The 16,305-nt window shown below is 44.8% G+C and overlaps 1 protein-coding gene across 11 annotated transcripts in view; it reads right to left on the reverse strand.

Annotated features, from left to right (window-relative positions):
- Window positions 1-16,305, reverse strand: part of Cacna1c (calcium voltage-gated channel subunit alpha1 C) — a 665,087-nt gene that overhangs the window by 149,528 nt on the left and 499,254 nt on the right. For all 11 annotated transcript variants that reach the window (XM_041642573.1, XM_041642544.1, XM_041642566.1 and 8 more), the window contains one exon: window positions 10,133-10,305. In XM_041642573.1, the coding sequence (XP_041498507.1) occupies window positions 10,133-10,305 (173 nt within the window). The remainder of the gene's footprint in view (window positions 1-10,132; window positions 10,306-16,305) is intronic.

The following is a 16,305-nucleotide window of genomic DNA, read 5'->3' on the forward strand; positions in this document are numbered from 1 at the left end:
CTTAAAAACCTGAGAGGGCTTTTAAAAAAAAAAGGGAGAGAGCGTTTAACACAGCTTTTGGCTGTTTGTGGGTGGCTTGCCGCAAAGAAATTTTCCTGACTCAGCAGCAGGAAAAAACTGGCTGTTTTAAAATGCCGGCTTTCTGGGCTGTGCCGCCATTGCGATCTCTGTCTGGCTCCTGCGGGAGACAAAGCTTTTGAATGGAGCATTTGGAGTAAAATGCTACAGCTTGCTTGATGGCAATGAGGACTGCTGTGTGCCTGGAACTGTGTGTGGCTCAGGGGCACCAAATGGCTCTGAGGCAGGAGCGGCTCAGCTCAGCCATGCTGAACTGTGCTGGTCTCAGGCAGGAACTATCATAATTACCATAATAACAGCGCAGTTAAAGTTTAGACTGGGCCCGACACAGGCAGTACCGTATTACCTGTACATGGTACAACTTAAGTTTTTAAGAACTGCTTAACATTTTAAGAAATGATCCTGGATAGTAAAAAAAGTACAGATTCACAATAAAACAGATTCAGACATAAAAGACCACACTGTTGGAAGAGTGTACGTAGGCTTGAGAGAGAGAAGAAAAAAAAATAGAGAATAAAGTTAAAAGGGTAAAGCCTTTAAAGAGACAGAATAAAGTGATAGAGTAAAAGTCAGCCACGTAAAAATGGAAAATTCACAGAGAGTCTGGATTCTTTGTATTATTGTGTTTTCTTTAAAATTTTTGACTGTAAAGGAGCTAAATACAGAAAGACGTTTCATTGTGTGGTCTGCCAAACTACATGTATGTTTTAAAGGTATCATGATTTCAGAATTTGGGTCTAAGGATATGATGCTTTGGAAAAGCGTTTCTTCTTTTGTTTTCACAGAGGATGAGACCCTGTGGATTGTGTCTATCCCGATGTGGTATGATAGACCACACCCTCCTGAAAGGTTGCTGTGAACACCCTCAAAAAATTACTTCACTCAACTGCCAACTGAGATGACCCTGGCACACAGGTTATACCATGAAAGATCTAATTAACAACGCCCCCATTCATCAGGAAGCAGTTTGGAGAGAAAAAACTGCGCCCATGTTCCCAAAATATTGTTTATAAACGTTCTTTTACATTTAAAGGGGGAAATGATATAGGTATGAATAATTTGCATTGGTATGGACTTTAAGGTCAATTTTGTTATATGTATATGTATTTCTGATCTTGATTAAGGTATTGTGATTATGTAGTTCATTTAAAAATGTCATGTATAATTAGGAAATATAGGTTGTTGATGGAAAATCATCAATAATAGTCAAGCATGTAGTCATGTTAGTTAGATTTTCTAGATATATAGAGATATATTTCAGTTAGAGAGAAATTCTTTATATCTTTCAAAGACTGTAGAATATGGCATTTAATGTTTTAATAACTTAGGGCTTTTCATGACAATGAGACACATCTGCTCCTGGCAGCACCAATCTACTTCGAGAGGAAGATGGGCATCGAAGAGGCTCCTTATGGAGTTTGATAGCCATTTGGGCAAGAAACTGCTCTTGCCTGGACTGATGCATAAACTGGACACAAAGATCCTGCAGAGAGAACACTGCTGAACTTGCCTAAAGGTGAGATGGTCTTTCGGGGTTCCTGCTTCATAAAAGAATTCGTGAGACATTCTGTAGGACAAAGCAGATAATGACTGAACTGTCTTTGAAATTTCTTGCTTCATGGAAATGTCTGCTGGATACTATGGGCCTGAAGGCTGAAGATGGATGCCCCAACAGTACAGAGAAACTTTGGGTGACTGTACAGGCAGCGAGATGTCTCTGTCATTTCTAGAGTTTTGGATTTCTTGTTTGCTTAGGAAATATTATATCCTTCTAGAGTCTTTGATGGAATTGAAGAATGGATGGATAGTTATAGTTTTCCTTAGTTATGATAAAAGATAAAATAGATATAAATATTGTGACTGCAATTCTTACTTGATAACTGTTTTGTTATATGTAATTTTTTACTATGTTAAAGTTAAAGCCTTTCTTTTTGTTTAAACAGAAAAAGGGGAAATGATGGAGGAGTTACTTTCATTTAATAAAGAAACTGCCTTGGCCCATTTGATAGGCCAACCCTTAGGTGGGTAGAGTAAACAGAACAGGATACTGGGAGAAAGAAGCCGAGTCAGTGAGTGGCCATGATTCTCCCACTCCAGACAGACACAGGTTAAGATCTTCCCTGGTAAGCCACCTCGTGGGCTACACAGATTATTAGAAACGGGTTAGATCGATATGTAAGAGCTAGTCAATAAGAGGCTAGAACTAATGGGCCAAGCAGTGTTTAAAAGAATACAGTTTCCACGTAATTATTTTGGGTGTAAAGCTAGCTGGGTGGCGAAACATAGTCCGCCGCTCCTATCACTATAGTCTGGACAAATTCTCTGGGTTTGGTCTACCCCGATGACCTCATCAGAGCCCACCCATGCACTGTGGGTGTCTGGGACTCAGTAAGAAATATGACTTCTCTAATAATTTGTTCAGCAAGTGGTTTCCCATCTGTGGCTCCCACTTCATTACCCAATTCAGAAGGCTACTTTTCAGGGCTTGGTGTATGTGTAGGTGGGGTCTCATCCGAATTTCTGGTGCCAGAGGATCTGCATCTGACTTTGATGGCCTCTGTCTCCTGGTGAGGTCAGGGTGGTCTCTGGAGCATGCTGGCTTCAGACTGCACAGTCAAGAGAAGCAAGGAAAACAGTGAAGTCTTCTGAGATCTGAGTACATCCTTTACGGATTTCTCTCACTGGAGGAGACGTGGGATGAGCCCTGGCCATAAGGCAGACCCAGGGAAATGCTGACTATATCTTTTTAAAAAAATGTTTTAAGATCAAATGATTATGTTCATGTCCTTGACACATATCTAATATAAATCAATGATATTCAGATTATGCTTGCAAACCACATGGAGCTCTTTATGACAACTGCAGTCTCCTGGGCCCTCAAATTTCTCTATTTCAATATCGCATTATCCCGAGTCCTGCGGGGCACACAGCAGGCATGTGGTTCTGTTGGTTAATGATGATTGCAAAAGTGACTCTACAGAGTCACATTCCCAACTAGCACTGGTACAAATATTTAATCTTCCTTATCTGGGTAGAAACTCCATGTTTGGTTCTACTGTGTGTTCATCTTTATCTGCTCATCCAAATAAACATGTATCTTACAGTAAGTTTCAGAAGGCTGGGTCCATACTTAATTTGTCTTAGTAATATGAGAGAGAAATTCCAATATGAGTAAACATTTAACAGATGCATTTATTTTTTATCTTGAAGAGAAGAAATTCCCATTTCTCTCTTTTTAAAAACTGCATTAGTCTTTATAGGGGTGTCTGTAGGTGTCAGAGGTCAGAGGACAACTTTGTGGAGCTGTTTTTTCTCCTTCCAAACCATTATATGGGTTCCAGAGATGGAACATGGGTTTCCATGTGTGCACAGCAAATAGTTTCACCTGCTGGGCATGCCTTCCATCAGAATAGAGACTGGACCTGAAAATGGACTATGTGATTGGAGCAGGGCCTCTCCACCAATGACGATGAGCTGGAAGCCTCAGCAATAGTCTTCAGTAGATACCTTGGAAGGGGGTCTTCACTGGAGCCTAGAGGAAGGCTAGAGGCAGCCAACGGGGCAGCGAGATCTCATTGTTGTCCTGGTCTTTACCAGATAGAAGAGGAACTTGGAGACCAAGACTGTTTCCTCACATGGAAGCTACATATGTCCCTTTCTTGTGTCTTGGTATGGCCCTTGAGTATCTAGCGTGTCCTTCTTTGTCAAGGCTGTCTATGAGCAGTTGCTGTGGCAAGGCCTGGTGCCAACATGGCTATGATGGGGACATGACTAAAGACTGGGATCCGGCTACGGTCTTGTTTAGGCCATAGATACACTGGACTGATTGAGCCTCTTCCTCCCTCCTGTATGGCATCATGAAGGACCGAGTCCTTAGATCTCTGGCAGCTAATCCAGGTCATGCTTGAGGCCATCCTAAAGCAGACTGGAACTCAAGAGACTGAGGAATGAGAATGAGTGGGCCCAGGTTTCGGTCAGTGTTTCCTGCCAGTGTCTCCTCATCCCGCTAGTCTTCAGCAGCACTACCACATTTCCTCTGGTTTCTTAGTTCTCTGGTCTCACTTTGCAAATCTTTTCTGCAGGTTCTTTTTTTTAGTCAACCTGTTTCCAAACCTCAGCTTTAGTTCTTGGCTTTACTTCCTCTCTAGTTATTCTTACCTAGTAATGTCACCCAGACAAGTGTGTCTCGGCGCCTTTTCCATGTGGCTGACCTCCCAGATTACAGCCCAGTGTCACCCAGACAAGAGTGTCTCAGCGCCTTCTCCATTTGGCTGACCTCCCAGATTACAGCCCAGTGTCACCCAGACAAGAGTGTCTCAGCGCCTTCTCCATGTGGCTGACCTCCCAGATTACAGCCCAGTGTCACCAAGACAAGTGTGTCTCGGTGTTTTCTCCATGAGGCTGACTTCATAGATTACAGCCCAGTGTCACCCAGACAAGTGTGTCTCAGTGCCTTCTCCATGTGGCTGACATCATAGATTACAGCCCAGTGTCACCCAGACAAGTGTGTCTCAGTGCCTTCTCCATGTGGCTGACCTCCCAGATTACAGCCCAGCACTAACGCTTTATCTTGAACTTACTTATTGTCAGTCACCTACTTAACATTTCCTTTTGCACATTTGACAGGCATTTAAACCCAAAGGTCTGAGTTGCCTTTCTTCATATTCTTGCCCCATTTGGCTCTGTTTTCCTTCTGCCAGTAAAGGACAATCCCATTCTTACACTGACTTGGAATATCATCGACTTTTCTCTCTCATGTCCCATATTTTATCTGTCAACAAATGATGTCATCTTGAATTCTGAACTTACTGCCAAGACAAGACACCGTCATCTCCCAGGGAGTGTCCTCTCAGCTAGCCCCTACCCTGGTGGCCTCCGTTTCACTCTACACATGGTGGCCACAGGGATCCTGTTAGATGCATGTCAGATCGCATCATGCTCTTCTCAAAACCTCCAGTGGCTTCTGGCTTACTTCCAGCTCAAATCCAGGTCCTCATGTCAACAAATGGCTCAACCTTCTCCCAGCTTCCCTTGGCATCCTCTCCACCACTTTCTGCCCCACTTCTGCCAAGATCCAACTGCATGAGCTTCTTTTCCTCTCAAATGTAGCAGCCAAGCTCCTGTTAACATCACCCTTCCCATTCTCTGAACGATCTCTTTCCAAATATCTGTGTTTCCTTTTTACCTTCAAATCTGAGTGCCATGACTATCTAACACTACAACCTCTTGAGACTTACCATTCTGACAGTTTAATCTATCCTTCACCCATTAGAATAGAACCTCTCCAAAGGCAAAGAGTTTTAACTGCTTTGCTCATGATTCTATCGCCAGTGCCAACAACAGTGCCTGTAAGAGTAGACATCTAATTTACACCTGGATGGCTGAATGGTAAGAATAACTGGAGTCTGTGTTTATAGAGAATTAACTGTTTACATATAGTTTACATAATTTTCTCTCATCTTGTAAGTGAAAAAAAAATTTCGCTCTGCACTTTTTTCCCCTATGAAAGTTGACTGACAGGTCCACTTAGGCTTGTTCAGCTACTGTACAATGATGTGTTACTGAGCTGTCCCCACAAAGCAGTGAACACTGCCTCCAAGTGACTGGCACCAGTGGCCAATGGTCTGTGCTGATAGGGATGCTGGCAGGGCACAGTCTCCAGAACTGTGATGAAGTAGTCACACATTGCTCTACTTTGTTGCCACACCAACTCCAGTGTCGTCTGTGTGACATGACATATGTCATTATGCCGGACGGGAGCTACGTGTCCTATGGGGCTAGGCTTCCTGGAGGTCAATGGCAGACAGCCCGGTATTAGCCACAGCTGAGGCATAGACGGGTTTCTCGAGTAGCTGGCTATGTGGGATATGAGCTTTGCACAATCTCTTTCATAATAATGATAGTCTTTATATCTACAAGACAAGGATCATTCTCTTCAGGAACAGCTCTGGGATAGGGAATCACAGTATGGGAATGTATAAGACTACAGCAGAACCTTTGTCATACACGGGATGTATGATAAGCAAGGGAATAGATGGGTTAATGTTGATGGACAAAGACTGTTATTATACTTTGAACTTTATGGATAGGCTTGCTAGATTCCAACCCCCATGATGTCTGCTGCATAAGAAGGTACTAAAAAGTATATTTCAACAGGTGCAAAGAACTGATTAGGTATATTTGGTCACTAGATGAAATAAAGGGTTAGGAAGAGGAAGGGCCATGATAGCAATAACGAGACAGAAACTTTCTATTCATAAGATGAAACCACTTGTCTGAGGTTTACGTTCTCAAGGACAAGATTTCCTCTTCTAAGGATGCTTTATGTCTAACACCTGTTCCTGATAATATACTTTTCTTAAATATCGCTGATGTGACTAAAAGAAGCTTTCATACTGTGCCAACCAATGATACATGACCTTCTGATTTGTTCTTTGTTTGATTACTATATAATGAAAACATCAATTCAGTAAAAATCGCAGCAGATTCCAACCACTCTCTTGTGTGTTGTGTCTGTCTGTCATTTGCCGAACTTGTGCCTTCCTGTTACCAGAACCCTGCTTCTCCCATGATCTGAGTGGCTCCCCTGAGCCGGTCCGTGGCACTTTGTGAGCTGGGGTAGCAACTCAGTTGGTAAAGGGCTTGCTGCTCAAGCATGAGGATCTGAGTTCCATTCCCGGCATCCATGCAAAAACCCAGGCAGAGCCACAAGCACGTGTAACCCTAGGGATGAGGAAGTAGAGATGGGCAGATCCCTATAGGTTTTACCAACCTAATCAACCAGTCCCAGGTCCCAGTGAAAGACCCTGTCTAAGAAAACAAGATGAATGGGTCCTTAGGAATGATACCTGAGATTAACCTGTCCTCCCTGTCCTTCACATGCATGTGAAGGTGTGTGCATATATCCACACACAGGATACACATGTCTTTTGTGCATGTGCATGCACACATACATTCACAGTCTCCTGCTCTCTCTCTCTCTCTCTCTCTCTCTCTCTCTCTCTCTCTCTCACACACACACACACACACACACACACACAGAGTTTTATTTCTGAACTGAAAAGAACTGGCAAAAATCCCACAGTGTAATCTTTTAGACATTTCAGAAGCTAATTAAAACACAAGCATTTATCCCCTTATATTTCTTTCAAAGAGCAAACCATGGAGTCCTAAAGAGAAGACTACAGATTCCAAGCCACAGAATTGCCCTTTCTTCATATAAACTACATATAAATAGCAAACTGTCTATAAACATAGAATCCAGTTCATTTCTTCATCCACAAATGAACTAAAGGTCTACTCTTTGCAAGGTCTTCCTTGAATTCAATCATTAAATTACATCTACTCCACATTTATTGGGAATTCTATGATTGCTCCAGCTTTGTTCTGGAGTCCCACATCCCCTTTATCACACGTAACTAGTGTACCTTCCATTTCTTAATTCTTCGGATCTTTGTTCCCCTGACAACCCCCACCCCAGGAACAGTCCCTCCATCTTCCATATATGTAGGATCTAGATTCTCACTCTGGTTTTCCCAGGACATGACTGACCTGGGACAAGAAGCATACTCCAGATCTTTCTCCAGCCATAATGAAACAGTATGGGGGGGCAGGTATTTCTCTGGAGTGTTGTGGGAACTCCTTCAGCCAACAGCCAACCCCTTCAGCCAATACCAGCCCATTTTGGGTGTGGTCTCAGGTACTATAAGTGCAGATGAAAAGCTCGCAGACCATCTTTTCTGCTGGATTCGGTTCCTAGTTTCCAGCATACACAGAGGACTGTGGATTGCTACCTTTACCGTGAGTTTATCCCCAAATAAATAAACCTTTGTTATACTCCATTCCAGACTACTGTGGAATTCTTTGATACGCCTACACTGAAGTCTAACCTATCAAAGTTGAGCTTCAGGAAACCTTAGCAGTGACCCCCTACTGGACAAGCCTGTTAGTGTAAGCTGCTCCAACAACAAGGTATGCTCCATGCCGGGAACGCTCTTTGGAATTCACTCCTATAAAGGGCAAGATGGAGAAGCTCTTAATTTAACAGGAGGCAACATAACCATGTGTCTCTGTGTATGGTAACTGGCTGTGAAGCAAGTTGTGAGTATTACCCATTTCTACATGACACATCCTAACAAAACATGTATCTTGATTAATCCTGAGCAAGGGCAGAGAGAGAGAGCCAAGGCGTCAACCCCTCTGTAAGCTCCTCTGTGACTCACAGGCCAATGAACTTTGTACTATTCCACTCTGTGCCACAAACTAATCAATTGCCATGGTTCCATCACCAATGTAACAGAGGCTGCCATGCATTTTTCCAGAAAACCCTCAGTGGCATCGTTGCTCATTGTAATCATCTATCAAAGGCCCCATCCTCCAGCCTGCAAAACTACTTAGTGGAGCATGAAGGCTTCCTTGGGTTATTAAATTACGTCGTTACCAGTCCCTTGTTGTTTCTGTGTTTTAATTTTGTCTTTGTACCTTGAGCAGGGTTATTGGGAAGGGAGCAGTTGATAGGTTTATTACATCAGTCTTTGGAGTGAGAGAGTGAGAGTCTGCTTGCACCTCTGGCTGTCTTCTTCCTCCACCTTTTTCTCTCGTGCAGAATTTCCTCTGAGTCCTCCTCTGCTTAGAGGCAGATTCTGTCTTGCTACCCTCACCTGCATGGCTTTGGGCTCGAGATGCCCAATGTTTAAGAAAATCTGTCTCTAAATCATGCTGCTTGAAAGGACAGAAACACAACTATTCAAATACAAAATGTAAGAGAAATGCTGAGCACAGGAGAAGACACAGGGTATTAAATCCACAAAGATCAAGGTCACAGGAAGCATGCACTGTTAGGATAACCTTCTTGTACACTGTGTAAAGATGTGTCTCTACTTTATCTTACCTGCCTAAGACACCTTCTGATTGGCTTAACAAAGAGTTGAAGGGCCAATAGCTAGGCAGGAAGATGATAGGTGGGACTTCCGGGCCGAGATATGAACTCTGGGAAAGAATCTGAGGCAGGAGATTCTCCAGCCAGGCACAGGGGACATTGGACATTGGTACTGAGGAGAGGCGATGAGCCACGTGGCAGAACATAGATTACTATAAAATGGTTAATTTAAGTTAAATTAAGTTTTAAGAGCTGGTTGGGAACTAGTCTAAGCCAAGCATTCATAATTAATAAAAAATCTCTGTGTCATTAATTGGGAGCTGGTGGTCCAAAGAAAGATCTATTATAATATACAGTAGTTAGAGCTAACCCAAAGGTTCTAAGACTCACCAGGCACCACAGTCTTTGGTTGACTCATCCCCTGGCTCCTTCGTCAGTGGGTTTGGGAAGGAACCCGAGAGTTTGCATTTCTAAGTTCCAGCTGCCACCATTAATGCAGGGATCCCACTTGGAAAAGGGCTGGGCTAATCAGATTTAAGTCTGATTTCCCATGATTTGTTATCTTAAACATTTACAGTCACCTGTTGTTCCCATTTTTATCCTGCTCTAGTTTCTCCAGCAATCTGCTATGAGAAAACCTGGTGGAAGAGATTTGGCTAGGTGTTCATACTCTCAGTGGATCCTGTGGAATTCCTCCGTGTTTGCTCCAGCCTTCCCAGGAGCACTTCCTCGGATCCTTGACTATAACTTACCGACCCAATGAGGATGCTCACTCTGTTCCTCTAGAGAAATCTGGGGGGAACCTGGAAGGCCTCTGCCAGTGCAGAGGGAATCCTGTCCAGGTACACAACTTCCCAAGAAGCTGGCTAGTGGAAACTGTTCCCGAGGACAGGATGTCTGCCCCACCCACCTTAAGGGACAGAGCCCACAGGAGAGGTAAGTTTTACACTCCTTACACAAAACTTCTAAATGGAATGTGAGATTTCTACATTAATAGCAGTTATTTCCCTTCTGACTAATGCCTATGAGTAGCAAATGACAGCAATCACTGAGAAGACTATTCCTCCAAGCACATCAGCTATGGGCTAGAAAGAAAGGTTGGTGTGAAACACCTTCTTCTGGCTCACTGCCCTTCCCAACTCCCAGACCCCACTCAAAGAGAAGATAGCTGCTCACTGTTTCGGGGCTTGTCTTCATCCATGCCCTCATCCTCGTTCTCAGGGTCAATGTCTTCTGCTTGGGTGATCCAATCCAGGTAGCCTTTCAGATCTTCTTCTAGCTGCTGCTTTTCTCGAAGCTTCTGGAAATCACCCCGAGCTTTGGCTTTCTCCCTCTCTTTGGAAAACTCTCTGGTGTGAGAGGGAGGGGAGTGGGTACACAGGGCAGCACAGAGGGCCACCCGGGAGGAAAGATGGAGAGAAGGAGAGACAAGGAGGTATTAATTCTCAGTGTGGCAAACCCTGTGCAAATCACCCCCTTTCTACCGACAGCTATCTCCAGCACCCACTTCTGTCTTCACTCCCACAAGAGGGGGAGCACTGAGAGCATGCTCTTGACACAGGCCAGGAAAATCTCAGGGGATGAGGGATGTTCATTCACTTTCTAGATCACAAAAAAGCCTGGAGACCCCTTCCAAACGGTCACACTAACGCTCTCTACAACTAGGAAACACGTGTCACCCAGGATTAGGTCATACCTTTAAAAAAATGACAACGCATCTTCAAATGACACAGATTATTAGGACCCAGTGATGACAGAGCCCACTTACTTGTACTGGGTCTCAGAGCAATAATGTGTTTTTTTTTTTTTCCCCAGCTCTGGCTTCAGCGATGTCTCCTTGATAGTATGATAACAGCTAAATTCAGGATATTTACATCATAAAAACTGGCCAGTGTATGTAATTGATCAGGGTGTTTCCCCACAGAAGGGTAGTAAAGATTTACCAGTACCCCATTGTCTAGGGGACCAGAGGGTTTGACTTCTTCAATCTCTATTTTCATGGCTACAGTTCACTCTACTGTTCTTAGCATGCCTGGAGGGAGTTCAACCCACATGGCTACCCATAAAGATTCCAAACACAAGAAAATACCCTGTGGCCTGCCATCTAGGTTAAAGCAATCTATCCAGGATAGAAAAAATATGTAAAACAAAGATGGTTTCAAAGTTAATGTTGCAGTTTAAAGCAATAATCATGAGATGTTGTAATTTGCCTGGGACTTGCTGGAAGAACGAACCATAGAGAACATTCTCTCCTCAGTTGTCTCTGACATAGGCCTTCTTTTCTCTAACTCGGAATTCACGTGGAGCAGAGGCAATGACAAACAAGCCAGCTCCAAGGCAGGTATGAGCCCCTTCTTTCCGTGGGTGGCAGGAGAGTTTGGTTTGCTTGGGTTTTGCCCTATTGCAAATGGTGGCAGGGTGGGCAAAGGGGTGTGCATGTGACTTCTCTGGTGTCTTGACTCAGCCCTGGGCCACGGTTCCCACCTCTCTTCTCTGGAAGAGCCTGATTCAGGACAACCGGCAGGAGACCCAGCCTACAGAGCTCGGTGCCACAGAGGAAAGGCGCCTTGGAAGTAACAATGTCACCAACAACTTCAAGGGACAAAAGGCTCAGTGAAGCCCGGTGTCATACAGGGGAGGCTCTGTCACCTCATGCCACCTGCCTAGTGTTCACATTCCATTCCTGGTATTTCCGAGCTCGGGCTTTAGCACTCTCGCCATTGTGGTGAAACAGAGTTGAGACCTGGGAGGAGCCTTGGGAAGGTTTTCATTAGGAGAATCGGGGGCTCTTGAGCTAAAGAATCTTCTTAACTACCTCCTTCACAAGGCTCTGCTTCGGATTGAATTTTCTTCTCAAATCTGATTGACTCCAATTATAATTGGATTGAATTTGCTATCTCTTGGGCTGCCTGCCAACCAGTGGGCACTTTTACTTCCTTCCCAGAAAGTTGTATGCCAGGGAAGAGGCGCTGGATTGACAGATCACGGTGAAGGTAGGATCTGGCTTGGCTTGGCTTGCCCTGCTTTTGCTTTTGGGGTGGTCATGGAAAGATGCCAGCCCCTTCTTGCCTTACATATGTTGAAATCTCCTTTACCTTAACCTCGCTCTCTAGAGACAACAGTTTCAGAGTGCCTACCCCCTCCGCATGGAAAGACACAATAAACTAAAAACCTGGCACCTAGAGGATCATCTCCTGAAACCTTTCTGCTGTGCCCATGTGCTCTTCTTTGCCCATTTGTCCTAAAGTGGGTTTGAGTAAAATCACTAAGGGAGTCCTTTAGTTCTGGACGACTTCAGAGCGTTCCATCTCTGGTTTTTAAGTTGCCCATCATCCCTCTTAAAGCCTTGGAAGAACAAGCGTCACATTCAGCTGAAGTTAGGAAGTGGTCTTGGTCCTATTTCACAGTATCTGCCCTCAGAGTGGAAGTTCATAGTCTCCACCTCTGGAGCCACGGGAAACCTAAAAAAACAGCCACAGGGACCAAAGGGGACCAGGGTGGCTGCATGTTTCCACAAGACTTGCCTGCTTTGCTCCTGTAAAAGAAGGACACACTGGTGGAAGGAGAGAGATGTGGCCCGAGCAGCAAGGCATCATTGGGGCTTTAAGAGTACCATGGGCAGGCACTATCAAAATCCGGGCAGTCAGATTGTGGCTGCATGGAACTCCAGGCTGCACGTGGTGGTGATGCACTGGTGACAGCCCCTGTCACTTTCCTCTCCTGGATGCTGGCCATATGCCTGCTCTGGAGCCTGAGCTGATGAAGACATGAAACCCCAGCCTGACAGGCTGTGCCCAGCTGAGGGGCCAGAGCCAGCAAGACCATCAGTTACTACTGTGGGATTTGTGACAAGGCAGGAATGTATCTGTCACTAGAAATGGCCAAGATAAAACATGGGAGGAGAGGTGGTCGGTGCTCGGTCCGGTAAAACACACAACAGTGTGTGGTTGGTTCTAATGACATGGGCCACGAGGCCCTTTGAAAATCAATACTGAATAGATAACAGCAACTTGACTATTTCTGGGTTTGCTAAGGTTTGTTCACAACTCCCTAATCAATGTTCATGGCATGTTCAGTCATGTGTCGGCAGATGTGCATGTAATAGCAAAAAAAAAAAAAAAGAGTCACACCTTTCCTGTTGAGGTCAGAGAAGGTAAGGTGCTCTTCCTAATTCAGTTGTCATGACGTAAGCAAATTTCTTTAGGGTCAGTCTATTTAGTGCCATATCGCCTCTGTTTGTGTATTTTGTGCTGTTTATCAGAGATTTTAATGTTGAAAAGGCCCCAAGCACAGCTCTGATGAGCAAGAAGGCTGTGACATGTCTTACAGAGAAAATGTGTGTTAGATGAGCCCATTCAGGCACGAGTTCCACTGCCGATGGCTGTGAGTCTAATGTTGACGAATAGGTTACTAAGGCGTGGACAGAAACACATGTAGGGCTATGTTTTAACGGGTGGCCAAACGTAGCCAGATACTCACTAGCAGGAATCTAGCTCTGTACTTTGCATTGGCGATCCAGTATTCACTAGTACATTGTCCACCGTGAGCTGAGGGAACATAACCACTGAACAGCGAGAACCTAATTTTGTGTGGCCACCTCTCTTGCTCCTATCAGAGCGCTGCTGGCCTCCTTCTCGCTTTGGGCCTTCTGTCTTGACAGTGGCATCATATTCCAGGAATACTTTCAGGCTGTAACTCTCCCACCCTTCAGGGACTCTGCTTTTTCAAGCAAGAGACAAGCTTGTCTCCTGATGTGGAAAAGGATGGGGGCAGTTACTCAGGTAAGAGATCCTTGGTACAGACACATGGGAAGGCCCAGATTTCAGAGAACAGGCTTCCACTCCCCTCCCCACAGCTTCAAGTGCAGTTTCCAAAGCCTGACTGTCACTGTTGTTTGTGTTCTAATAGGCTGGGGGGCTGCAATGTCTGGAAGAGAGTGTGTTTCTAATCCAGTCACTACCTGTCCTGACGCCAGTCCTGTGCCTTGCATAGGGCGGATATGAGGGTCACTACATAACCCGGGAGATTTCTGAAATGAGTCCAAGAGACGAATGTTCTCTTCACACTATGTGGCCTCATTAGAAAGATGCCTTTCTGGATATGTGAGGGTTGCATCTAAAGGATGCAGAGTCCTCAGGTAACCAAAATCTTGGGATTTCTACCCTTATAATAAAAACCATCTGGAATGCCAACCTTATCCTGAGCGGAACACACAGGGCACACTTTAGCCTTTCTTTGCTGGCTAAAGGACACAGTTTATGAGGTGAGTTACTTCACTGGGCTGTGAAAGAGGATTACTAATGACGGATAGAGGATTCACACCCCAACCCTTCGGTCACAATTGCCTTGGCTCTCAGAGCCCATCAAGTTCTACAGAGCTTCCAATCTGGGCCAGCCAGGTAGCATTTTTCAGCTTGGGCCTTTTCTGTCCCCTGGCTGTGTGCAGAAGCCTGTAGACTGTTTCTGCTTTGATCGTCTTCACCTGTTTACCTTTTTAGTGTCTGGCCTTTAGCACCCTACTTCCTCCTGTAGCTGGGGAGGGCAGGAGTAGCATGGACAATAAAGGAAGAGACTATGGACCAACAATGTTCTGGCCTAACACTTTGTCCTCGAATTTTCCCCATTATTAGAAGGGATGTGGCTTCCTTATCTAAACCTCATTCATTTCTTTTGTGAAATGGAAACACGAAGAGCATCCAGGTCAAGGAGTTGTCAAGGTTACTCAGTAATTTAATATATGAAATGTTCAGAGCACAGACCTTGGCACAGTGTGGGGAAGACTGTTTGTGCTGTCCTTGGAATGGTGCAGTTCATGGGCTCTAAGACTGTGAATATTCTGGAAGGTTGATTTAATTAAAGTCTAATCGTTGAATGAGCGGGTGTTCCTCTGCATATTTGTTGTTAATTATTACACTGTTGTCTGGATTAATCAAGATGCCAACTTCAAACTATCGTCAGTGTGGTCAACCAACAGGAGGTTGTTCCCAGGTTTGTCACTGTACAGGTTAGAGGCAACACATTTGGAGAAACTAGCTCTTGACAAAAATCCAGAAGGGGTAGCCAGTAGCTTATAGACACCTGCCTGGCTGGGAAAAGAGTCCATGAATGCTTCTGGAGCTGCCAGAAGCATGCTGGAACTTTGAGAATGGCCGGGTACCAGAAGGTTCCCGAACAGACCAATTGAACTCTGGATCACAGACACAAAGGTTAAAAGTGCCTCTGTATTCCTGTCCCATGTCAATCAAGTGTTCTGAAAACAAGTAAGCATCAGAATTGTGGGTTCTGCACATCTATCCCATTTGACCTAAATGAGACCAAGTTGTAATTTCAAAGCAACCAGGCCTTCAGCAGCACCAGCAGTAGCAGCTCCTTTGACACCAGCAGGTTGGTTATTCCTTTGGGGATGGAGGTGGCAATGGCTGTGAGCTGAAGAAGGAGCCTTTGGAATCTAGTCCTCATTCTCCATATTGGATTCCTGGAGGAGTTTTACATGCTGAGATTTGGTTCCTAACATCTGAGGGAGGAAAATGATTTTTTTTTTTTTTTTTTGGCGTAGAGCTCTGAACTATGCTAAAACTAGGCTCATTCAATGCAGGCATAAGAAAATAGGGGCCAAACGAAGACTCCAGGCCCAGGTCTGCTGACTGCCAGGAAAGTGGCATCGCTTGGCTCATGTTACTCATTTTAAAATAGAAGTCAAAGCAACCACTGCAGTTTCAGCACCGCCACTGACCACAAACTAGTCCTCGTGCTAAGTATTCTACATGGCCATCCCTGTTCATTCTCCAGTGACAACCACCTAAGAGTTGATGTTATCTCCTTTTTTTTTTTGACATGGGAAATGAAGGTTTAAAAAGACGAAGTTGCCAGATATTATACATCCAGCAAATACAGAGCTACACTAGCCAAGTTTCTGTCTTCAAAGGGGATAATGAGTTTGATTTTTTTTCCAATGCTGTCTGTGAGATTCACGTATAAACAACAGGCCATTTTCTTGTGTTGGAAGAGAAAAATGAGCCCCCCTGCCCCCTCCAGGCAGCTAACTAGGAGCTTGTATACCACTCCATCTCCCTCTCACCTTGCTCTCCTATGTGGTCTCACCTCAGCAGAAGGCAAGATGCCATCCAGGGCCATGGGAGGGTAAGGAAGGAATAGGTTCCTCACTCCATTCTAGAATGAACCCCATGCCCTGGCCCCGGTGGGAGACAGAGCACTCACTGCTCAGTCTGCAAAAACAGGAAGTCCCTAGGTGCCTGAGAAGACTATGAAAGCAGCTGGCCTGTCCAAGCAGAGCAGAAATAGATCGCCCGCTGCCTCCCCCTACTACAAAGTCAGTAGGAAGGTCCCCT

This window comes from Microtus oregoni, unplaced genomic scaffold (assembly GCF_018167655.1).
Source record: "Microtus oregoni isolate MIOR12 unplaced genomic scaffold, Mior012 000002F_ref0000024, whole genome shotgun sequence".
In the NCBI taxonomy this organism is placed as follows: domain Eukaryota; kingdom Metazoa; phylum Chordata; class Mammalia; order Rodentia; family Cricetidae; genus Microtus; species Microtus oregoni.